This window comes from Pongo abelii, chromosome 3 (assembly GCF_028885655.2).
Source record: "Pongo abelii isolate AG06213 chromosome 3, NHGRI_mPonAbe1-v2.0_pri, whole genome shotgun sequence".
NCBI lineage: Eukaryota > Metazoa > Chordata > Mammalia > Primates > Hominidae > Pongo > Pongo abelii.
The window spans coordinates 156,687,602-156,712,536 of NC_071988.2; the positions used below are offsets into that span (position 1 = coordinate 156,687,602).

At 37.4% G+C, this 24,935-nt stretch overlaps 1 protein-coding gene and 1 pseudogene across 1 annotated transcript; one reads left to right on the forward strand and one right to left on the reverse strand.

Moving 5' to 3' along the window:
* Nucleotides 1-4,286: 4,286 nt before the first annotated feature.
* On the forward strand, nucleotides 4,287-4,535 carry LOC100441037 (cytochrome b-c1 complex subunit 8-like). The gene has a single exon (XM_054553621.1). It carries the CDS (start codon nucleotides 4,287-4,289, stop codon nucleotides 4,533-4,535), a length of 249 nt encoding a protein of 82 aa, XP_054409596.1.
* An 8,880-nt stretch (nucleotides 4,536-13,415) lies between these two features.
* Nucleotides 13,416-21,532, reverse strand: LOC100441775 (small ribosomal subunit protein uS5-like; annotated as a pseudogene).
* Nucleotides 21,533-24,935: the final 3,403 nt, after the last annotated feature.

The window sequence follows — 24,935 nt, forward strand, 5'->3', positions numbered from 1 at the left end:
CACTAATCGTGAGCAGCCATCAACATCAACGCAAAATTCTCTACCAGAAAAAAATTATAACCTACTGAAGGCTCAGAGAATCATTACCATTATTTAGCAATGAAGTATTTTTAATTAAGGTTTACACATTGTTTTTTAAACATAATTCTATTGCACACTTGATAGACTATTGTATACAGTAAGCAAAACTTTTATATATCCTGGGAAGTCAAAAAATTTGTGTGACTCACTTTATTGTGATATTCACTTTATTGCAGAGTTCTGGAGCTGGACCCACAATATCTTCAAGGTATGCCTGTATGGATACACAACGAAACACTATTCGGCCATGAAAAAGAAGAATAATCTGTCATTCATGACAACATGGAGGACATTATGCTAAGTGAAATAAGCCAGAGAGAAAGACAAATACTACATAATCTCATGCATGCAGAATCTAAAACAGTTGATCTCATAAAAGTAGAGAATAAAATGGTGGTTACCAGAGGTTGGGGTGGCTGTGAAGAGGACTGGGGAGATATTGGTCAAAATATCTAAAATTATAGTTATATAGGAGTTATAAGTTCAAGAAATCTGTTTTTCAGCGTAGTCACTATACTTCATAATGATGTATTACATTCTTAAACAATGCTAAGAATGAATGTTAAATGTTCTCACCACAAAAATAACTGTGAAGAAATGCATATTTTAATTAGCTACACTTAACCATTCCAAAATGTGTAGGTACTTCAAAACATCACGTTACATATGATAAATAAATTCAATTTTATGTCTCTATTTAAAATAAATAATTTTAGAAAATTAAGTTTTAAAATTGATATATAATACTTGTATATATTTATGGGATACAAAGTGATGTTTCAATACATGTAGTGCATATAGTGTGTCGTGATCAAGACAAAAGTAATTACCCCTGGTTATAGTACTCAAAAACAACTGATCATCATCTTTAACTCTGACAATCTCTAGGTGTGGGAGAACAAAAGCTGTTTTCATCTTTAACAGTGCATGGGATCAAAGTCTGTATTATCAAGAACATACGTTCGTTCAAATGTTTTTCCAAAAAGGATCATGTATTTTTAACATTTTAATTCCCCAATTGGTTGGTAGCCATATACCAACAAATCTCATTAAGCTTTCATGGCTGTTAGCTTTTCTTCTTTTCTAAACCATTAAATTTAAAAAAAAAACTGGAAAAGATTTTATAGATCAAAGCCAATTAATTGGTACCCTGGTATGCACAAAGTTAAGGACCGAGTTGTTTTATTTGAATAGCCACACTGAGAAAACTCAATATTAATTCACTCTGTCCCCAAACATGCATATTTTAAATGCGAATCCTTTTAGAAAACAAGGGGAACATAAGATAGTGCTTGATTATTTTTCCTAAATGCTTTTTCTTTCCTTCTTATTAATTTGAAAGAAGGATACATTAGGTAACCTTTTTTATACCTTTAAGAAGATTTAATTTAGTGTTTCTACCAGGCACTGTGAAAAAAAAAAAATTGCTTTAAAAGACAAACAATAGCAAGAAATACATTGAATCATTATTCTAATAGGGTGCAAATACATTTGAATAAGTGATTAAATAGACATTTCAAACAAATTAATAAAAACATTGATGCTAACTTTAGTGAGATAACACTGATGAAAGAGTCTCTTAGGTAATGGGAGGGGAACAGGGTACTTTTCCAGAGGAAGGAACATGGCTCTAAGTCTCCAAGAATGAGTGAGTATTATGAGGTAAAGGTCTAGCAGGGAGGTCAGCAAGCGCTAAAAGTGGGGAGAGTGGAATATTCTGTTGTTATCAAGGGAGGAAGAGTAAAAACTTTGATGTGGACTAAATAGATATGGTGAGTAGTGTGGAGTAGGAATGAGGCAAGATTTAAATTAAACGGCATGTCAAGAACTTCTGGTTTCTAGTCCAACATGTAAGGAACTTTGAAGCCATCACTGCATCCTAACCACAAGTAAAAATCTGATCAAACTGAAAACTAAACTGCTCTTCTTAGATTCACTAGAGACCTGAGGTCACAGAACAAACTGCTGTGGAGTTTGTAGAGAGGCAGCTACAGAGAATTCAACTTAACAGAGCAGAAATGTACTCCTGCTGGAGCCCGTACCAGGGTAGGAAAGCTTGAATTGTCATTGATGCTGGAGGCTTAGTGTGGGCAAGTCTAAGACGAAAAATAAAAATAAAAAATAAAAAAAAAAACTCCAGAGGACCCAGTCTTAGTGAGGTTTTTGCATTTTTTTGAGTTTTATCTTTAGCTCTACAAAGTTCTCAAGATGAAGATTCGAGAAAAATTTCTTTGGGCTTCTCGTAGGGGGAGGAAAAGTAACAATTTTAAAATACACCACAGCATTCCATTATTCTTAACAAGACCTTATCTTGAGAAAAACTATTTTGCCAGAGCCTAACCTACTGGGGTTTTAGCAGAGCCTAACCTTTCTGGGGGAAAGGAGGTACCTAACTCCATCCTCCACTAACCATCCTATACCATGTAAAGAGCAGAAAGAAAAAAATTGAGATGCATTTGTGAAATTCACAGCACAGGAGCAGAGGCTCACTAAAAGAGTAAAATCTAAATATGGGGCTATGGAAAGCTTCCTCTCCCTCTACACCTTACCATGATGTTATAAAGCTCTATTTTCCACATTTTCCTTTACCAGTGCATCACATCTGCTGTTCAACAACAACAATAAAAACCATTATAAGGCATACTTGAGAAACAGAGCAATGGGGTGGCATAAATGTTGAAGTTATCAGATTCAGTTATGACAGAAATGTTGACATTATTAGACCATGAATATAAACCATATTTGGTTAATATGCTAAGAGCTGTAATGAAAAAAAATACACAACATTCAAGAACAGATGAACAATGAAAGCAGAGAAATTGAAATTATAAGAATACATAGAAAATAAATGCTTACCATAAAAAACTGAAACAAATATAAAGAATGGCTTTGAGGGGATCATTAGTAGACTGGACAAGCCTACGGAAAGAATTTCTGAGCTTAAGGGTATGTCAATAGAAACGTCCCAAACCGAAAAACAAGGAGAAAAAAAACACCAGAAAAATGCAACAGAATATCCAAGAACTGTGGGACAACTACAAAAGCTGTAATATCTACATAATTAAAATAAAAGGAGAACAAAGAGAGAAAGAAATAAAAGAAATAGAAGTAATAATGACTTAGAATTTCCCTAAATGAATATCAAACACCAATCCACACATACAGGAAGCTCAGAGAACACCAAGTAGTATCAATATAAAAAACTATACCCAGGAGTATCATATCTAAACTGCAGAAAATCAAAGATAAAGATCAAATGTTGAGTTAATCCAGTGAGAAAAAATACCTCTCTTATAAAGTAGAAAATATAAGAATGAATCCAACTTCTCAAAAAAAAATATATAAGCAAGAAGAGAGTAGAGTGAAATATTAAAAGTATTGACAAAAGAAAACAAAGCAAAACATACACACACACAAACCACATTACCTTGAATTCTTTCGCCTGTAAAATTACAGTGCAAAAGTGAAGGAAAAATAAAGACTTTCTCAGACTGGTGAAAATTGCACGGTTTGTTGCTAATAGACCTACCTTGCAAGAAATGTTGGAAGTTCTTTACAGAGAAAAAAAGTAATGTAGGCCAGAGACTTGGAGCTGCATGAAGAAATAAAGAATATTAGAGAAGGAATAAATGAAAGTAAGATTGTAAGTTTTAGTTTTCTTATTCCTATCTGATGCAATAGATAATGGTTTGTTCAAAATAAAAATAACAATAATGTAACTGATGATTATAGCTTTTGCATAAAGTGAAATGAATGGTAACAGTGCTACATGTGATTAGAGGGAGAAATTAGAAGTACGTTGTTATTATAAGGTACTTGCACTACTTCTGAAATTGCATTTCAAAGCAACCACTAAAAAAAAAATAAAAATAAGTATAGTTGATACAGTAAGAAGAGAGAAAATTGAATCATATAAAACGCTTAATTGAACTTACAAAAAGCAGAAAAAGAGGAAGACAAAATAGGAACAAAGAGCAAGGGCATCAAATAGAAAACAGTGACAAACATGATAGATATTAATGTGACTATATCAGTGAGTACTTTAAATATTAATTGTCTAATAATACTAATTTAAAAGACAGCCATTGTCAGGGTGAATTAAAAAACAAGACTCAACTATGTGTTGTTTATAAGAAATCAACTTTAGGAACGAGTCCGCCATTTCGGTGACTGCAGAGGGCTAGGTGACCCTGGCCGCTGCCATGATGGGCCGCGAGTTTGGGAACTGGTCGCAGATGCGACATGTGATCTCCTACAGCTTGTCACCTTTTGAGCAGCATGCCTTCCCGCACTACTTCCGTAAAGGAATCCCCAACTTGCTGCGCCGCACTCAGGAGTCTTTCCTTCATGTAATGCCGCCGTTTGTAGTGCTTTATCTTATCTATATATGGGGGACTCAAGAGTTCGAGAGATCCAAGGGGAAGAATACAGCTGTCCATGAAAATGACAAATGAGCTACACATCCGGATAATGATTCCCCGTCCCTGGAAGAACTTTCTCTGGAAGAGGAGTCTGCATTGTAGTGTCTTAACGACACAATAAACTTCCTATGGTCTGCAAAAGAAAAAGAAAAAGAAAAAAAAAAGGAAATCAACTTTAAATATGAAGACACATCTAGATTGAAAGTGAAGGTGTGTCCGGAATTGGTGGGTTCTTGGTCTCACTGACTTCAAGAATGAAGCTGTGGACCCTCGCGGTGAGTGTTACAGCTCTTAAGGCAGCGCGTCTGGAGTTGTTCATTCCTCCTGGTGGGCTCGTGGTCTTGCTGGGTTCAGGAGTGAAGCTGCAGATCTTCGTGGTGAGTGTTACAGCTCATAAAAGCAGCGTGGACCCAAAGAGTGAGCAGTAGCAAGATTTATTGCAAAGAGTGAAAGAACAAAGCTTCCACAGTGTGGAAGGGGACCCGAGTGGGTTGCCACTGCTGGCTTGGGCAGGCTGTTTTTATTCTCTTATCTGGCCCCACCCACATCCTGCTGATTGGTAGAGCCAAGTGGCCTGTTTTGACAGGGCACCGATTGGTGTGTTTACAATCCCTGAGCTAGATACAAAGGCTCTCCATGTCCCCATCAGATTAGTTAGATACAGAGTTTCGACACACAGGTTCTCTAAGGTCCCACCAGAGCAGCTAGATACAGAGTATCGATTGGTGCGCTCACAAACCTTGAGCTAAACATAGGGTGCTGATTGGTGTGTTTACAAACCTTGAGCTAGATACAGAGTGCCGATTGGTGTGTTTACAATCCTTGAGCTAGACATAAAGGTTCTCCAAGGCCCCACCAGAGCAGCTAGCTACGGAATGTCGATTGGTGCACTCACAGACCTTGAGCTAAACACAGGGTGCTGATTGGTGTGTTTACAAACCTTGAGCTAGATACAGAGTGCCGATTGGTGTGTTTACAATCCCTGAGCTAGATATAAAGACTCTCCACATCCTCACCAGACTCAGGAGCCCAGCTGGCTTCACCTAGTGGATCCCACACCAGGGCTGCCGGTGGAGCTGCCTGCCAGTCCCACACCGTGCGCTCGCACTCCTCAGCCCTTGGGTGGTCAATGGGACTGGGCGCCATGGAGCAGGGGGCGGTGCTCGTCGGGGAGGCTCAGGCTGCACAGGAACCCACGGAGGCAGGGGAAGGCTCAGGCATGGCAGGCTGCAGTCCCAAGGCCTGCCCTGTGGGAAGGCAGCTAAGGCCCGGTGAGAAACTGAGGGCAGCGCCGGTGGGCTGGCACTGCTGGGGGACCCAGTATACCCTCCACAGCCACTGGCCCGGGTGCTAAGTCCCTCATTGCCTGGGGCCGGCTGGGCCGGCCGGCTGCTCCAAGGGTGGGGCCTGCCAAACTCACTGCCACCCAGAACTCCAGCTGGCCAGCAAGTGCTGCACACAACCCCGGTTCCCGCTCGTGCCTCTCCCTCCACACCTCCCTGCAAGCGAAGGGAGTGGGTTCCGGCCTTGGCCAGCCCAGAAAGGGACTCCCACAGTGCAGCGGTGGGCTGAAGGGCTCCTCAAGTGCCACCAAAATGGTAGCCCAGGCAGAGGAGGCGCCGAGAGTGAGTGAGGGCTGTGAGGACTGCCAGCATGGTGTCACCTCTCAAAGGGATGGTGAAAAGATGCCATACTAACACAGATAAAAAATCAAGTATCGGTAGCCACTATAATAATGTCGCACAAAACACACTTCAGGGCTAGGATAATTATCAGGGATAAAAAGAGGCATTACAAAATGATAAAAGATTGACTCTCCAAGAAGATAGCAATTCTTAAGGTATATGCATCTCACAGAATGCCAAAATACACGAAGCAAAAGCTGATAGGACTGCAAGGAGAAATAAATGAATCAATTACTACAGTTGGAGACATCATCACTTCTCTATCAAAAATGGATAGATCCAGCAGGCAGAAAATTAGTAAGGACATACTTTAACTCAACACCACCATCAGTTAACTGGATATAATGAATAGCTACAGAATAATTCATTCAACAATGCAGAATACACATTCTTCTCAAGCTTACATGAAATTGCCACCAAAATAGATCACATTTTCGGGCATAAAAGACAACTTAACAAATTTAAAATAATAAAAATCATGCAATGTCTGCTCTCAGATTATGATTCAATCAAACTAGAAACCAACAACAGAAAGACAGCTGGAAAAAACCTCTCAAAATACTTGATTAGAATACATACTCCTTAATTATACATGATTGAAGAAGAAATTTCAACAGAAATTTAAGGTATTTTGAATTAAATACAACTAACAAAATGTATGAGATTCAGTGAGAGCAGTGGTTAGAAGAAAACTGTAGCATGTAACAGAAAATAAATTAAAAAAAATCAATTATCTACATGTTCACCTTAGGAACCTACAAAATAAAATAAGAAGTTAAATTCAAATAAAGCAAAAGAAAAAAATCAGAGCCAAAATCAATTAAAGCAAAAATAGAAAATCAATAAAGAAAATCTACAAAATAAAAATAGTTTGGTTTTTTTTGAAAAAAATCTATACAATTGATAAGCCTCTAGAAAGGCTAACTTTTAAAAAAGAGAGAAAACACAAATTATTAATAACAAAAGTGAAAATGGTGCCACTACTGCAGATCTGATGGACATTAGATAAGTAATAAAGGAATACTACAAACAACTTCATGCCCCACAATTTAATAACACAGATTAAATGGACTAATTTCTGGAAATAAACAATCTGCTAAAACCTAAGATGAAACAGACAATCTGAATAGGCCTATATCTATTAAAGAAATTAAGTCAACACTTAACAACATTCCAAAAAGAAATCACCAGATCTAGATGATTTCACTGGTGAATTCTACCAAACACTTAAATGAGAAATTATAAAATGTTTTCCAGAAGATAGAATCAGAAGGAAAACTTCTTAATTCATTCTGTTGCTGTGTAACCAACACCATCCTAACACCAAAACCAGACAAATATATTACCAAAAAAATCTAAAAACCAACATCTCTTATAAACATAGATGGCAAAATCCCCATCAAAATATTAACAAATTAATCAAAAAAGTATCAAAATAATTATACATTATGACCAAATGAGATGTATTTCAAGTATGCATGGCTGGTTCAACATTCAAAATTCAATTTATATAATCCAACACATTAACAGGCTAAAGAAAAAAAACTACATGATCACATCAGTAGATGCAGAAATAACATTTGAGAAAACGTAACACTTATTCATGATAAAAACTCTCAGCAAACTAAGAATAGAGGGGAACTCCCACAACTGGATAAATAACATGTACAAATAATCTATAGCTAACACTATACATAATGGTGAGAAACTTGAAGCTTACCTGTAATATCAATGTTTAGTCCATTTTCTGTTATTTTGAATAGAATACCTGAAATTGTGTAATTTATAAGAAAAGGAATTCCTTTCTTACAGTTCTGGAAGCTGAGAAGTACATCAAGGGACTACATCAGGTGAAAGTCTTCTTTCTGGTAGGACCTTCCTACAGAATCTCCAGGTGGTAGAGAGTATCACATGGTGAGAGGGCTTAGCATACTAATGTGCTAGCTCAGCTCTCTCTTCCTCTTCTTATAAAGTCACTAGTTCCCCTCCCATTACAAGCCATTAATCCAGTAATCTATCTATTAATTCATGAATGTATTAATTCATTCATAGGTGCAGAACCCTCATGATTCAATTTCCTATTAAGGGCCCCACTTCTCAACACTGCCATACTGTGGACCAAATTTCAACATGAGTTTTGGAGGGGACATTCAAACCACAGCAATCTAGAACAATGAAAGGATAACCCCTCCCACCATTCTGTTTCACATCATACTACAAATCCTTCCTAATGCAATAAAGTACATAGATTGGAAAGGAAAATATAAAACTGTCTTTGTTCACAGATAATATGATCAACTATATGGAAAATCTGAAAGAATCCACAAACTCCTGGAACTAATAAGCAGTTACAGCAAGGTTATAGTGTGTTTGGAATTGGTGGGTTCTTGGTCTTGCTGACTTCAAGAATGAAGCCGCGGACCCTCGCAGTGAGTGTTACAGTTCTTAAAGATGGTGTTTCCCAATCTGTTCCTTCAGCTGTTCAGATGTGTCCGGAGTTTCTTCCTTCTGGTGGGTTCGTGGTCTTGCTGACTTCAGAAGTGAAGCTGCAGACCTTCGTGGTGAGTGTTACAGCTCTTATAGGTGGTGCGTCTGGAGTTGTTGGTACCTTCCAGTGGGCTCGTGGTCTCACCGGCCTCAGGAGTGAAGCTGCAGACCTTTGTGGTGAGTGTTAATGGCTCATAAAGGCTGCGCAGACCCAAAGAGTGAGTAGCAGCAAGACTTATTGTGAGAGCGAAAGAACAAAGCTTCCACAGTGTGGAAGGGCACCCGAGCGGGTTGCCACTGCTGGTTCAGAAGGCCTGCTTTTATTCCTTTATCTGGCCCCACCCACATCCTGCTGATTGGTCCATTTTGACAGAGCGCTGATTGGTGCATTTACAAACCTTTAGCTAGACACAAAAGTTCTCCAAGTCCCCTACCTGATTAGCAAGACACAGAGTGCTGATTGGTGGATTTACAATCCTCTAGCTAGACATAAAAGTTCTCCAAGTCCCCACCAGATTAGCTAGATACAGAGTGCTGACTGGTGCATCCGCAAACCCTGAGCTAGACACAGAGTGCTGATTGGTGCATTTACAATTCTCCAGCTAAACATAAAAGTTCTCCAAGACCCCACCTGACTCAGGAGCACAGCTGGCTTTGCCTAGTGGATCCTGCACCAGGGCAGCGGGTGGAGCTGCCCACCAGTCTCACGCTGTGTGCCTGCACTCCTCGGCCCTTGGGTGGTCGATGGGGCCGGGTGCTGCGGAGGAGGGGGTGGCACCTGTCAGGGAGGCTCGGCCACATGGAAGTCCACCAGTGGGGGGTGGGGCTTAGGCGTGTCAGGCTGCAGGTACCAAGCCCTGCCCTGCAGGGAGGCAGCTGAGGCCCTGTGAGAATTCAAGAATGGCATGGGCAGGCCAGCAGTGCTGGGGGACCTGGTGTACCCTCCGCAGCTGCTGGCCCGGGTGCTAAGCCCCTCACTGTCCCAGGCTGGTGATGCCAGCTGGCTGCTCTGAGTGCGGGGCCGCGGAACCTGCACCCACCTGGAATTCACACTGGCCCGTGAGTGCCACGTGCAGCCCCAGTTCCCGCCTGCATCTCTCTCTACACCCCTCCCCGCAAGCAGAGGGAGCTGGCTCCGGCCTCAGCCAGCCCAGAGAGGGGCTCCCACAGTGCAGCGGTGGGCTAAAGGGCTCCTCAAGCGTGGCCAGAGTGGATGCCGAGGCCGAGGAGGCACCAAGAGAGAGCAAGGGTTGCTAGCACATTGTCACTTCTCAATAGGATGTAAAGTTAATATACAGAAGTCAACTGCTTTTCTACAGACACACACAATAAATAAGTCGAATTCGAAACAAAAAGCCATAAAATAAATAAATGATATAAACTTATCATTTTCATTTGCACCTCCAAAAATGAAATAGATATAAATTTAACAATATATATATATAATATGTATATTAGGAGAATTATAAAATTCTGATGAAAGTTACAAGGAAGAACCAAATAAGGACCTGGGGAGATATTCCAGGTCCATCAATAGGAAGACTCAATAATGTCAAGATGTCAGTTTTTCCTGAGTTGATCGATAGATTCAATACATTCCTAATCAAAATTCCAGTAAGTCTTTTTGTGAATATTGACAACCTAATTAGAAAATTCATATGGAGAGGCCAAAGACCCCAGAATAGTTAATTCAATATAGAAATAGAAAAAAAATCAGAAGACTGACACTATCTGACTTCGAGCCTTTCTATAGAGCTACTGCATCAAAATAGTGTGATATTTCCAGAAGAATAGGTAAATAAATCAATTAAACAGAATAGTAAGCCCAGAAGCTGACTCAGACAAATATAGTTAATTGATCTTTGACAAAGAAGCAAAAGTAATGCAATGGAGAAAAGACAGTCTTTTCAACAAATGGCACTGGAATAATTGAACATTCAGGTTAAACAAAAAGGATTAATACACTGTTTACAAAAATTAACTGAAAATAAATTATAGACATAAATAGGAAATGCAAAACTATGACATTCCTAGGAGACAATATTTTTAAATATCTGAATCCCTTTGGTTTTCCTGATGATATATAGAGATAATACCGAAGCCATGTTTTTTGAAATAAATAATTAATAAGCTGAACTTTATTAAAATTTAAAACTCTGCTCTTCAAAAGACATTGTGAAGAGAATGAGAATATATGCCAAAGACTGGAAAAAATATTTGAAAAACACATATCTGATAAACAACTGTTACCTAAAATATATTTTAAAAACTCACTTAAAACTCAACAATAACAATAATACTTGATTAAAAATGGCCAGAAGATCTCAACAGGCACCTCATCAGGAATATAAACAGATGGCGAATAAACATATGAAAACAAGCTCCACATCATGTCCTTAGGGTATTGAAAATTAAAGCAACAATGAAATACCACTAAACACTTATTTAAATAGTTGAAATTAAAGCACTGAAAAAAGCTGGTGATGATATGGGGCAACAAGAATTCTCATTCATTGCTTGTGGGAATAAAAAATGTTACAGCATCTTTGGAAGCCAACTTGTCAGTTTCTTACAAAACTAAATATACTCTGGCCGTACTATTCAGCCATGACACTCCGTGGAATTTATTCAAATGAGTCAAAAATTTATATCCACACAAAAATCTGCGCATAGACATATATGTAGCTTTATTCCTAATTGTCAATATAGTAAGAATTTCATTCAGTAGGTGAATTGATAAATAAACTGTTGAACATAAATACTTTAGAATATTATTAAGTACTGAAAAGAAATGACTTATTAAGCCATAAAAAGACATGGAGGAAATTCAATGCACATTGCTGAATTAAGAAAGCCAATGGGAGAAGGCTACATACTACATTAGTTCAAAATATGACATGCTAGAAAAGGCACAACGATGGAGACATAAAAAAGATCAGTGTTTTCAAAGGATAAGGGAACACCCATAAAATCCACAACATCGAGAATGAACCTAATATCAAAACTATGAACTTTGGCTGTGTAAGTTCAGTAATTGTGACTAATTTACCACTCTAGTGCAGGATATTGATAGGGAGGAGGTTGTAAACGTGTGAGGATGCTAAGTATATGGTAATTCTCTATACTTTCCACTCAATTGGTCTGCAATCCTAAAAGTCCTCTACAGAATAAAATCTATTTACATTTTTTATGTCAAAGTACATGTTTAGTGTTCATTTGGCAAGCAATTGGAAATCATTACTACCTTTTGTATATAAAAAATGAATTCCTTTAAATCTGTTGCAAGAAAGAAAATAACTCACCTACCAATCTCATTAAGCCTTTCTTATTGTGACATTGTAACATTGTGGTATTATGATTCAAATACTTCTTTAATGAGAAGAAAAGATCAGTGTCTTAGTAGACACTTGATTTATCTGAATTTTTAGGCCCATTAATCTTGCTATATTTCTTGGCAGATTATGAACTACTCTATAGCCACTGTGTTAGATTACTAGATTAATTGATGAGACTATTGTCAAAATAAGTGAGGCCATTGAGCATTAGAATAAAGACTCCAAAAATATTTTCCTTTGTTTAGTTTTATTTTTTAACAAAATTAAAGTCGGGGTTTTTCCTTGTCACCAGTTGTACCTTCTTCACTTCAGTTCTTGCTAAAAGAAAAAGATCTAAGTAGTAACCTCATAATTCTCCAGCTGAATTGAATCTTAGCTTTCAATGGAAATAATTATTTAAAACATCAAATAATTCAAAACATTATCTTTGTCATATCTCCAAATAAACATTCTATTGATTCATTTAATCCTTAAATGAATCCTTAAATATTTTTAGTACCATGTCTAAGTACAGTACATTTCAAGTCCTTCAGAAATTCTGAAATAAATATGACATATAACCAAGGTGTTTAATATATCGTGAGCACTGACTAATCAAAACAGATACTCAACTATCAAAGAAAATTTTGGCTGGTATTCTGCATAGTTCTTTGCATTTGGAGTTCACAGTGTAATGGGAAAAGAGAGAGGAATAAATGACTATAAGTAAGAAAAAAACATGTAATGTCCAAATTATCGCATATGCAAAAATAAGCAAATAGCAGAGAAGGCAGTTAGAAAATTTTCAGAGAAAATTTAGGATTTGAGCTAAAAGTTGAAAATCAAAGAAAGAACAAAAAAAAATCCTTATAAAATTGAAAAATAACCTCTCCAAAACCAAAATGGAAATAAAATATAGACATAGTCATTAATAAAGTTATAGTACACATGTGCAATCCAAATATTAAATGTTTGTGGTGTCTATATATTAAGGATAGAAATAAACTTAATATGTAGCCCAAAAATTACTGTTCATTTTGGTGTGTATAAACAAAACACTGAAGAAATGTACCAGCCCACTAGAAATATGCATAATTGAAATTGAAACTTGCTATAACTGAAATAATAACTCTTCACCAATTAAGACTTACATTTTAAAACAGTAGTTAAAACAGTATCTACAGATATTCATCTGTAGATTTAGGGATAGAAGATAATTTATACATTACAGAGAGTATATTTCTATAATGAATATATTGCTCAGGATTGGTTAGCTTATGCTGCCATATTTAACACAATTAAGTTTTCTTTTTCACTCACTCAAAATCTGCTCACACCTAGGTGAATCATTAGGACAGTTCAATGGTTGATTTGATATCTATCTCTAAGTCCCATCATTTTCTTTTTTTTTTTTTTTCAGGCTTAATTCACTTTATTTTTCTTGTATAAAAACCCTGTGTTGTAGCCACAGCGGGAGCCTGGGTCTGCTGCACGGAAACTCTGGTGTGGGTCTTGACGAGGTGGTCAGTGAATTCCTGATAGGGAGACTTGGTAAATACAGTCTCCTTCCAGAGGTCGGGGGTCAGGTAGCTGTAGGTCTTAGAGATGGCATCAAAGGTGGCCTTGGCGAAGTTGCCCAGGGTGGCAGTGCAGCCCCGCGCTGAGGTGTAGCAGTCATCAGTACCAGCCATCATGAGCAGCTTCTTGGGCACAGATGCGGAGAAGATGCCAGTGCCCCTGTGTGCAGGGATGAGGGGCACCAGCACAGAGCCACAGAGGCCTGTCACCTTGCAAGGGACCGTGTGGGTCTTGCCGATCGTGTTACCCCAGTAGCCTCTGCGCACGAGGACAATGGAGAGCTTGGACAGGATGATGGTCCCACGGATGGCGGTGGCCACCTCCTTGGAGCACTTAACACCCAGACCTACGTGGCCATTGTAGCCCCCAATATCAACAAACGCCTTGAACCTGGTGCACTGGCCAGCACGGGTCTGCTTCTGCACTGGCGTTATCTGCAAAACTTCGTCCTTGAGAGAGGCCCCCAGGAAAAAGTCAATGATCTCAGATTCCTCAGTGGGCAGGGAGAAGAAAGAAATCTCCTCCAGGGACTTGATCTTCATGTCATTGACCAAGCGGCCCAGCTTGGTGACAGGCATCCACTCCCTATCCTCGCCTTACCTCGGTGAGCTCCTCAGCCTCTGCCCGGCCCCGTCCATGGCCACGAACCCAGCCCCAGATGCCACTACTGAAACCTCCGCGGAAGCCACCGCAGTTCCCCATCCCAGGGCCACCAGAGCCTACGCGCCCCCCCCCGCCCTCCGCACCAGCGTCATCTGTCACATCATTTTCAACAAGTGGGCTACAGAATATGGTGACAGGGAAGTGTCCTGGAGAGCCCAATTTTATTCCCTTGATTCTGAAGATACACACTCAAGTTGTTCTCACAATTCATTGGCCAGAACGCATATCTTGATTGCCCAGTGACTTCCAGAATGCTAAGAAGTATGCCCAGCAAGGAGAGGGGAAATAGATACTGGTTTTCACAAGTAATGTCTCCTAAAAAAACACTTTCATTACATCTACTTTGACAAGTAAACATGGAGAGTAAACATACCTGTAATCAAATATAAGGAAGATTGAAGAGTTCATGACTTTACTGTTTGGTTTTTTTTTAAAGAAGATAGGATGTGTTCAAATTGTTTGTGTAGTCTATGATTTCTTTCAGCAGCGTTTTATAGTTTTCTTCGTAGAGATCTTTCACCCCCTTGGTTAGGTATATACCAAATCATTTTGTTTCATTTTTTGCAACTGTTGTAAAAGGGGTTGGGTTTTTGATTTGATTCTCATCTTGGTTGTTGTTGGTTGTTGGTTAATATCAATAGCAGTGCTGTTGATTTGTGTACACTGTTTTGTATCCTGTAACTTTACGGAATTCCTTTATCAAATGTAGGAGCATTTTGGAGGAGTCTTTAGGGTTTTTTAGGGATACCATCATATCACTGGTGACTAGCAACAGTTTGACTTCCTCTTTACTGATCTGGATGCCCTTTATTTCTTTCTTCTGTCTGATTGCTCTGGCTAGCACTTCTGGTACTATGTTAAATAGAAGTGGTGAAAGTGGGCATCCTTGTCTTGTACCAGTTTTCAGGGGGAATGCTTTCAATTCTTCCCTGTTCAGTATAATGTTAGCTGTAGGTTTGCCATAGATGGCTTTTATTACCTTGATGTATGTCTCTTGTATGCTGATTTTGTTGAGGGTTTTAGTCATCAAGAGATGCTGGATTTTGTCAAATGCTTTTTCTACATCATTGAGATGATCATATGATTTTTGTTTTTAATTCTGTTTGTGTGATATACTACATTTATTGACTTGCAGATGTTAAACCATCCCTGCGTTCCTGGTATGAAACCCACTTGATCATGGTGAATTTTCTTTTTGAATTCAGTTAGCTAGTTTTTTTTTAAGTGTTTTTGAATCGACGTTCATCTATAATATTGTCCTGTAGCTTTCTTTTAATGTTATGTCCTTTCTTGATTTTGGTATTAGGGTGATACTGGCTTCCTAGAATGATTTAGGGAGGATTCCCTCTTTCGCTATCTTTTGAAATAATTTCAGTAAGACTGGTGGTCAATTCTTTGAATGCCTGATAGAATTCAGCTATGAATTGATCTGGTCCTAGACTTTTTTATTGGCAATTTTTCTATTACTGTTTCAGTCTTGCTACTTGTTATTGGTCTGTGCAGAGTTTCTTTTTCTTCTTGATTTAATCTAGGTGGATTGCATATTTCCAGGAATTTATCCATCTCCTCTAGATTTTCTAGTTCATATGCATAAAAGTGTTCATAGTAGCCTTGAGAAATCTTTTGTATTTCTGTGGTATCAGTTGTAAATCTCTTATTTCATTTCTAATTGAGCTTATTTGGATCTTCTCACTTCTTTTTTTGGTTAAACTCACTAATGGTCTATCAATTTTTTTTTTTCAAAGAACAGGCTTTTTGTTTTATCTTTTGTATTTTTTTGTTCCGATTTCATTTAGTTCAGCTCTCATCTTTATTATTTCTTTTATTCTGCTAGGCATGAGTTTGGTTTGTTATTGCTTCTCTAGTACCTTGAGGTGTGACCTTAGATTGTCTATTTCTGCCCTTTCAGACTTTTTGATGTAGGCGTTGAATGCTATGAACTTTCCTCTTAGCACCACTTTTGCTATGTCTCATAGGTTTTGATATGTTTTGTCACAAATGTTGTTCAGTTTAAAGAATTTTTAAATTCATGATCATGAATGAGTAGAATCAATATTGTGAAAATGACCATACTTCCAAAAGCAATCTATAAATTCTGTGCAACTCTCATCAAAATACCATCATCATTCTTCACAGAACAAGAAAAAAAAAATCCCAAAATTCATAAGGAACAAAAAAAGAGCCTGAATAACCAAAGGAAGACTAAACAAAAAGAACAAATCTGGAGGCACCAGTTTACCCAATTTTGAACTATACTATAAAGCCATAGTCACCAAAACAGCATGGGAACTAGTATAAAAATGGGCACATAGACTAATGGGACAGAAGACAAAAGCCAGAAGTAAAGCCAAATACTTACAGCCAACTGACCTTTGACAAAGCAAACAAAAACATAAAGTGGGGAATGGATACCATATTCAACAAATGATGCTGGGATAATTGGCAAGCCACACCTAGAAGAATAAAGCTGGAGCCTCATCTCTCAACTTATACAAAAATCAACTCAAGATGAATCAAAGACTAAAATCTAAGACCCAAAGTTATAAATATTCTAGGAGATAACATTGGAAAAACTCTTATAGATATTAGCTTAGGCAAAGAGCTCATAACCAAGAACCCGAAAGCAAATGTAACAAAAACAAAGATAAATAGATGGGACCAAATTAAATAAAAAAGCATCTCCACAGCAAAAGAAATAATCATCAGAGTAAACAGACAACCCACAGAATGGGAGAAAATCTTCACAAACTATGCATCCAACAAAAAACTAATATCTAGAATCTACAAGGAACTCAAACAAATCAGCAAAATAATAATAATAATAATAATTCCATCAAAAAGTGGACAAAAGAAATTAATAGACACTTCTCAAAAGAGGATATACAAATGGCCAAAACACATATGAAGTAATCCTCAACATCACTAATGATCAGGGAAATGCAAATCAAAACCACAATGTGATAACATCTTACTCTTTCAAGAACGGCCGTATTTAAAAAATTAAAAAATAACAGATGTTGGTGTAGACGTGGTTAAAAAAGGAACACTTTTACACTGTTGGTGGGAATGTAAACTAGTACCACCATTATGGAAAACAGTATGAAGATTCATTAAAGAATTAAGAGCAGAACTACCGTTTGATCAAAAAAATCCCACTACTGGATATCTACCCAAAGAAAAATAAGTCATTATATGAAGAAGATACTCGCAAATGCTTGTTTATAGTGGCACAATTCACAATTGCAAAAACATGGAACCAGCCTAAATGCCAGTCAGCCAATGAGTAGATAAAGAAAATGTGGTGTGTATATATCTATATCTATATCTATATATAGAATATAGATATATATAGATATACTATATATATAATATATATATCTCAGAATACTACTCAGCCAGGAAATGGAATAAAATAATGACATTCACAGCAGTCTGGATGGAGCTGCAGACCATTATTCTAAGTGAAGTAACCCAGGAATGGAAAACCAAACATTGTGTGTTCTTACTTATAAGTGGGAACTAAGCTATGAGGATACAAAGGCATAAGAATGATATAATGAACTTTGGGGACTTGGGGGGAAATGGTGGGGTTGTGAGGGATAAGACTACACATTGGATACAGTGTACACTGCTTGGGCAATAGGTGCGCCAGAATCTCAGAAATCACCACTAAAGAACTTTTCCATGCAACCATGTACCACCTGCTTTCCGAAATCTATCGAAATAGGAATAAAAATAGGCAGGGGCCAGTGCCTCAAACCTGTAGTCCTAGCCCTTTGGGAGCCTGAGATGGGCCAGTCGCCGGAGGGCAGGAGTTTGAGATAAGCCTGGGCAACATGGCGAAACCCAGCCTCTACAAAAAATATAAAGAAAAAATATATTAGCCAGGCATGGTGGTGCATGCCTATAGTCTCAGCTATTCATGAGGCTGAAATGGAAGGATTGCTTGAGCCTGGGAGGTGGAGGTTGCAGTGAGCCAAGGTCACGCCACTGCACTCCAGTCTGGGTGACAGAGAGAGAACCTGTCTCGGAAATAAGTAGGTCAATAAATAAATAAAATAATATGAAAATAAAATAAGTAAATAAAAACATAAAAAACTTACTGAATAGAATAAATTAATGAATAAAAAACAAATAAAATTTATTTAAAAACAAGTAAAAAATAAAATAAAATAAAATTTTGCTCTTAAGACAGGAATTGGGGAGGATAGCCAAGGTAAGAGAAAAACTCAAAAAAGACCATTGGAGTGCTATTTAGTACAGCGTGTGCAGGTGCTAAGGGCCTGAATAAGGATGAAATTATAGGAATTTAAAAAATATATAAGGGAACTTAGGAAAGAAGCAAGCTTTTTCATAAATGATTGAAATTTGAATATGAGAAGAAAAGAAGTCACAAACGTGACCATGATTTTCAAAAAGGAGTAAAAAGACTCCTCAAGCCCTCTGTTTAGTACTTCTCTTCACAATGTAAAAGGAAAAAATTCATACTGAAAAAAAGAAAAAATATTACAACAAACCACTCACAGAAATGTGCATAGTCACCTAAAATTATCTCTACCAGATTATAAAAACACCAGTTACATAGTAGTGGAATTCCTCAGTTGTTTCCCTGGCCATGGAAGAATACAAACCCTTTTGGTGCCAGTTTAAGTTTCAGGGTTAAACACTTGAAGTTTCCTATCTTTGGCATAAAAATGGGGTCATACAGAGGATATATTGAACTATTATTGAGTAGTTCTGTGTTTATTTTTCTGGCTCTGCCACTAAGGCTTTTTGTGATTCTGGAAAATACAACTTTTCTGGATCATTTTTTTTCCTCTAAAGACCTTTCAATAAAAAAAGATGACCAAAGTCTTTAGCTGAAACGTTCTAACTTTACCAGGAATGATACATGTTACATTTCCTTATTTAATTTCTACTTAGGACAACATACCAAATTAAAATAGTGATTAAAAGAGAATTGAAAAATTCTAAAAATTATTTTTTCAAGATTCCTAGGATTTTTGGTTTATGACATTTTTACAGTGAAAGCACTTTATAAGGTAGCCCTTGTTATACTAGGAAGTTAAATCAAGACAGAGTTGGAACCTAGATGGAACAAGTTTTTTCAAAATAGAGTTATTTGGTAAACAAGAAATGTAATAATATCCATATTTCAATTGTTATTCCAGGGTATTTGTAAACATGGGAATCTTTCTGATCTTTCCCGATAATTATTGGGAATCTTCAGAAAGCATTTCTTTCAAATAAGAGGCATGCTACCTTATTGTAGATTTTATGGTCAAGTTCTTAATATTTTACAATTTTCCTAAGAAATGTCTGTTTGCAAGTGCTATGTAATATGTCATTTTTAATGCATCAGCTATGAATACATTTTCAATACAGCATTTGAGGATCAGGTAGTATAGTTTATTTATTATACCGTTTTTTTCTCTTTTTTTTTCCAGAGTAAGGGTAGAAAAGGCCTGCTAAGAGTTAAAATATAATTTTTCTTTATGTTAGGGGGAGAAACAAGCCTGTGAACCTGAAATGGCAGCTAAGAAAGGATAGTATTTATAGAAGCTAGAATATGAAAGGAAATGCCAGGAGATGTCAAAATTGATTGAAACGCTCAAGCCTGACAGCTCTGAAATTTGCAGGTTGAATACCTGCCACAATTTGTGAATGATCCTCTATATTCTTAAACTGCTTGGTTTAGCTGGCATTGTATAGAAATGGATGAGAGAAGCCAGGAAACTATAAGCTATATCCTAGTGCCATTTCATTCCTAAAACTTGCCCTAATACATGTTACTCTGCAATTTAAAACATGGCTAGAAAAGTATATGTGGATGTTAATTAGAAATTTATCCTCTAGTGACTTTTTTCTATATCATACATGAATAATTTCAAAGTGTAAATACTTTCAAATAACATTTTTCCTGCTGAGGTGCTTACTTATTATTTAAGTGATTTGTACATGAATGTATGCTCTTTAATTAAATATATTTACTTACCCGTTATTTTATATTTACTTAGGTACAGTTGTGTGTGTCTCTGTGTGGATGTAACAGTTAAATATTCACTTGACTTATGGTACTGAAGAATCTGCGCAGCTTTATTAAATAAGATTGGCTGAATTACAGAATGCTCTAAACAACTAGGCAAGAAGATAATAAATACGCATTGACCAAAGAAAATGCATAGAAGACAGTCAGGATCTCTTGGGTAATAAAGGGTAACACAGTCTATTTAAAGCTTACCATCTATTTAAAGTTTACCGGCGGGGATGTTTGCAAGTGTTGAAACAAAACTGGAATGGAAATAAAATGATTTGATTTTAGCTAAATCAAAACAAGGTAAATGGTAAAGCAGGGAGATATTTACTTTAGTCTTTGTAGAGATTCTTTTTAGTCTATCAAAATCCAAGTACCCACTCTCTCTACCCTATATTATATTCTTTAAACACATATACATACCCACCCACACATATACATAATATTTCAAATATAGAAAGAAATAACTGTAGCTATTATAGTTAAAATACTGTTCTACAATACACAACTCTACTAATATAAAAATTATTTGACTCTAACTGGTATTTACTCATAAAATAATGCCAAAAGTTGCATATTGGTAGAGACTAAGCATCTTAGCTGTGTTTTTTCTTTATTCTTCTATTAGAAGCAGTGATGTCTTTGTAGACATTACGTATTTTGTTAAAAAATTTGACAAACTACAAGTCCTCAATCTTTCCAAAGAACAATAATGCTAAAGAAAATATACAAAAGATTTAGCATTTCACTATTGAGGATAATGAATAATAATTTTCTTCTTTTTTAATAGAGTTTTTCAGAATTGAGAGAAACTGGAATACTGGCTTCAAAAAAACAGTTCCATAAAAATATAGTTATCCTTATATAATATCAGAAGATAGAAAAATTATATTCAAATACATACATTTATTTTTAAAATAAATATTATTAAAAGCGCTGATGTCAATAAATATCAACATCCTTTACAAATTTGAGAAATAGGTTCTGAAAATTTCACTACCAACAGCAAAAAATGTAGAAAGCCATGATCTAATTACTATTCAGGAATATAATTAATTTGTTGTAATTAAATAGGAAACAGAAAAACAAACAAGTGAGAAGTTGACAAACAGAAATACTTTAAATGTTTTTACCTTCCTTTAGGGATAGTGTACCTTTCCTATTTAGATGGACTCTATCATCATCAGAGCTTTGGTATATGTTTACTACTCCATCTTCATTTAAACCTGGTACTGTTGCCCCAGTCACTCCCAACCCATCCACCTCCATTTGAGTAGCCTGCCTTTCCTGTGGTTTTGTCATTTTATTCTATCCTTTACTGAATTTTAATGTCACCATTCCCCTATCTAGTTGAAATGATTATGACTTTAGAGCCAATGGCTGCAACTTTAGTACAATGCACTAAACTTTAATCAAATGGTGACTTTAGAGCCAATTATATGGCAAACTCTCAAAGGTCATTGGAATAAATGAATAAAGGTAATATAGCATTGTGATAACTTCAGATTGTGTAGTATTTATTGCAAATAACTTATGAGCAAAATAAACTATATTCAAATTGTATTTAAATATTTTAGAGTAGTCTAAAAGATAGCCTAATTGCTGGTATAATCTGTCTGATAAATAGAAAAATAAAATTAGATAAATTTAGCTAAATCTAACTATGTAGAAATATCTTTGTGATAATAGGTGATGTGGTTTGGCTCTGTATCCCCACCCAAATCTCATCTTGAATTGTAATCCCCACTGGTTGAGGGAGGGACTTGTAATTCCCATGTGTCAAGGGAGGGAAGGATTGGATTATGACACTGTTCTTGTGATAGTGAGTGAATTTTCATGAGATCTGATGGTTTTATAAATAATAGTTTTTCCTGCACTGACACACGTGCACTCTCTCTTGCCTGCTGCCATGTAAGACATGCCTGCTTCCCCTTTCACCAGGACTGTAAGTTTCCCGAGGCCTCCCAAGCCATGTGGAGCTGTGACTCAATTAAACCTCTTTCCTTTATAATGACCTAGCCTTGGGTATTTCTTTATAGCAGTGTAAGGATGGATTAATACAGTAAATTGGTACAACAGAGAGTAGGGCATTGCTATCAAGATACCCAACAATGTGGAAGCGACTTTGGACCTGGGAAACAGGCAGAAGTTGGAACAGTTTGGAGGGCTCAGAAGAAGAAAGGAAGATGTGGGGAAGTTTGGAACTTCCTAGAGGCTTGTTGAATGATTTTTATCAAAATGCTGATAATGATGTGGACAACGAAGTCTAGGCTGAGGAGGTCTCAGATGGAGATAAGGAACTTATTGGGAACTGGAGTAAACATCATTCTTGCTATGCTTTAGCAAAGAGACTGGCAGCATTTTACTCCTGCCCTAGAGATGTGGAACTTTGAACCTGAGAGCTGATTTAGGGTATCTGAGAAGAAATTTCCAAGCAGCAAAGTGTTCTAGAGGTGATAGAGGGTAAAAGTTTGAAAAACTTGGAGCCTGACAAATGCAATAGAAAAACAAAATCCATTCTCTGGGAAGAAATTCAAGCCAGTTGCAGAAATTTGCATAAGTAACAAGGAGCCAAATGCTAATTGCCAAGATAGTAGGGAAAATGTCTCCAGGGCACATCAGAGACCTTGGCCATAATCCCTCCCATCACAGGCCTGGAGGCCTGGGAGGGAAAATGATTTCATGGGCAAGCCCCAGGGCTCGACTGCTGTGTGCAGCCTTCTGAACATGGGGCCCTGTTTCCCGGGTTATTCAGCTCCAGTCTTGGCTAAAAGGGGCCAAGGTACAGCTTGCACTGTGGCTGCACTGAGGGTGCAGGCCACACCTTGGTGGCTTTCACGTGGTTTTGGGCCTGTGGATACACAGAAGTCAAGAATTAAGGTTTGAGAACCTCCACCTAGATTTCAGGAGATGTATAGAAATGCCTGAATCTCTAGGCAGAAGTTTGCTGCAGGGGCAGAGCCCTCATAGAGAACTTCTGTTAGGTAATGTGAAAGGAAAATGTGAGGTTGGAACCCCCACTCATAGTCCCCACTGGGGCACTGTTTAGTGGAGCTGTGAGATGAGGACCACCATCCTCCAGACTCCAGAATGGTAGATTCACAGACAGCTTGCGCTGTACACCTGGAAAAGCCACTGACACTCAACACCAGCCTGTGAAAGCAGCCCGGAGGGTGACTGTATCCTGCAAAGCCACAGGTGTGGGGCTGCCCAAGACCATGGGAGCCCACCTCTTGCATCAGCATGACCTGGATGTAAGACATAAAGTTAAAGGAGATCCTTTTGGAGCTTTAAGACTTAATAACTACCCTATTAGATCTCAGACTTGCATGGGGCCTGTAGTCCCTTTGTTTTGGCCAATTTCTCTCATTTGGAATGGAAACATGTACCCAATGCCTGTAACTCCACTGTATCTTGGAAGTAACTAACTTGTCTTTGGTTTTACAGGGTCATAGGTGGAAGGAACTTGACTTGTCTCAGAAGAGACTTTGGACTTTGACTTTTAAGCTAATGCTGAAATGAGTTAAGACTTTGTGGGATTGTTGGGAAAGCATGATTGGTTTTGAAGTGTACAAAGGACATAAGATTTGTGGGGGGGGCAAGGGAAGAATGATACGGTTTGGCCCTTTGTCTCCAATCAAACCTCATTTCTAATTGTAATCCCCACAAGTCAAGGGAGGAAACTATAATCCTGTTTCCAGGGAAAGAAGTGATTGAATTATGGGGGTGGTTTCCCCTCTGCTATTCTCATGATAGTGGGTGTATTTTCATGTGATCTAATGGTTTTATAAATGCACTCTTTTTTTTCTGTTTTTAAATTATTATACTTAAGTTCTAGGGTACATATGCACAACGATAAATGCACTCTTTCTTACCTGCGGCCACATAAGATGTGCCTGCTTCCCTTTCCACCATGATTGTAAGTTTCCGGAGTCCTCCCCAGCCATGTGGAACTGTGAGTCAATTTAACCTCTTTCCTTTACAGACTACCCAGTCTTGGGTATTCTATATAGCAGTGTGAGAACGGATTAATATAGCAGGAATATTAGCTTTTTGTTTTATGTAAGAGTTTAGTTTTTTTTAATTAATTTGAGTTAAATACTGAAGAATAATGACATAGTAGAAAGAGCAGGTTATTTTTAACTAGTTAATCTGACCTTGAATCTCAGGTTTGTTATTTATTGCTGTTTGATCATGGGGAAGTTACAAGCACTGTCAGCCTCGATTACCTCTGCATGCAAATAGGCATGTAATTAGTGTTGTAAATGAGAAAATACCCTAACTCAGTGATCATCTTTGGAAGTTACTTGGTAATATTTGGTCTTACATTAAGTTGCCAGCTCTACTTTTTCCCATAAGATAACTCATGTATTTATTTAACATTTAAGATCCTAAAATCAAATGTGATATGAAATCAAAATCCAATAGAGAACTAAAGAAAGAAAAGGGATTTAATATCACTTCTGCCACTTGATGGGTGTGCACTATTGAGGAAAATACTTTAAAATCCAAGCCTCATATTTCTGAAAACTAAGGACAAAACTATGCAAACTACCTACCTCATATGGATGCTGTGGAGATCAAGTTAGAAAACATGTGAATAATCGAAAATTATGTTTGTATTAAGTACAAATGAGACTAAAACTGAAAGTATGACTCAATATCATTCTAA

Excerpts from the sequence above, each read along its gene's own strand:
- LOC100441037 (XM_054553621.1), top strand. The coding sequence starts at position 4,287 with ATGGGCCGCGAGTTTGGGAACTGGTCGCAGATGCGACATGTGATCTCC.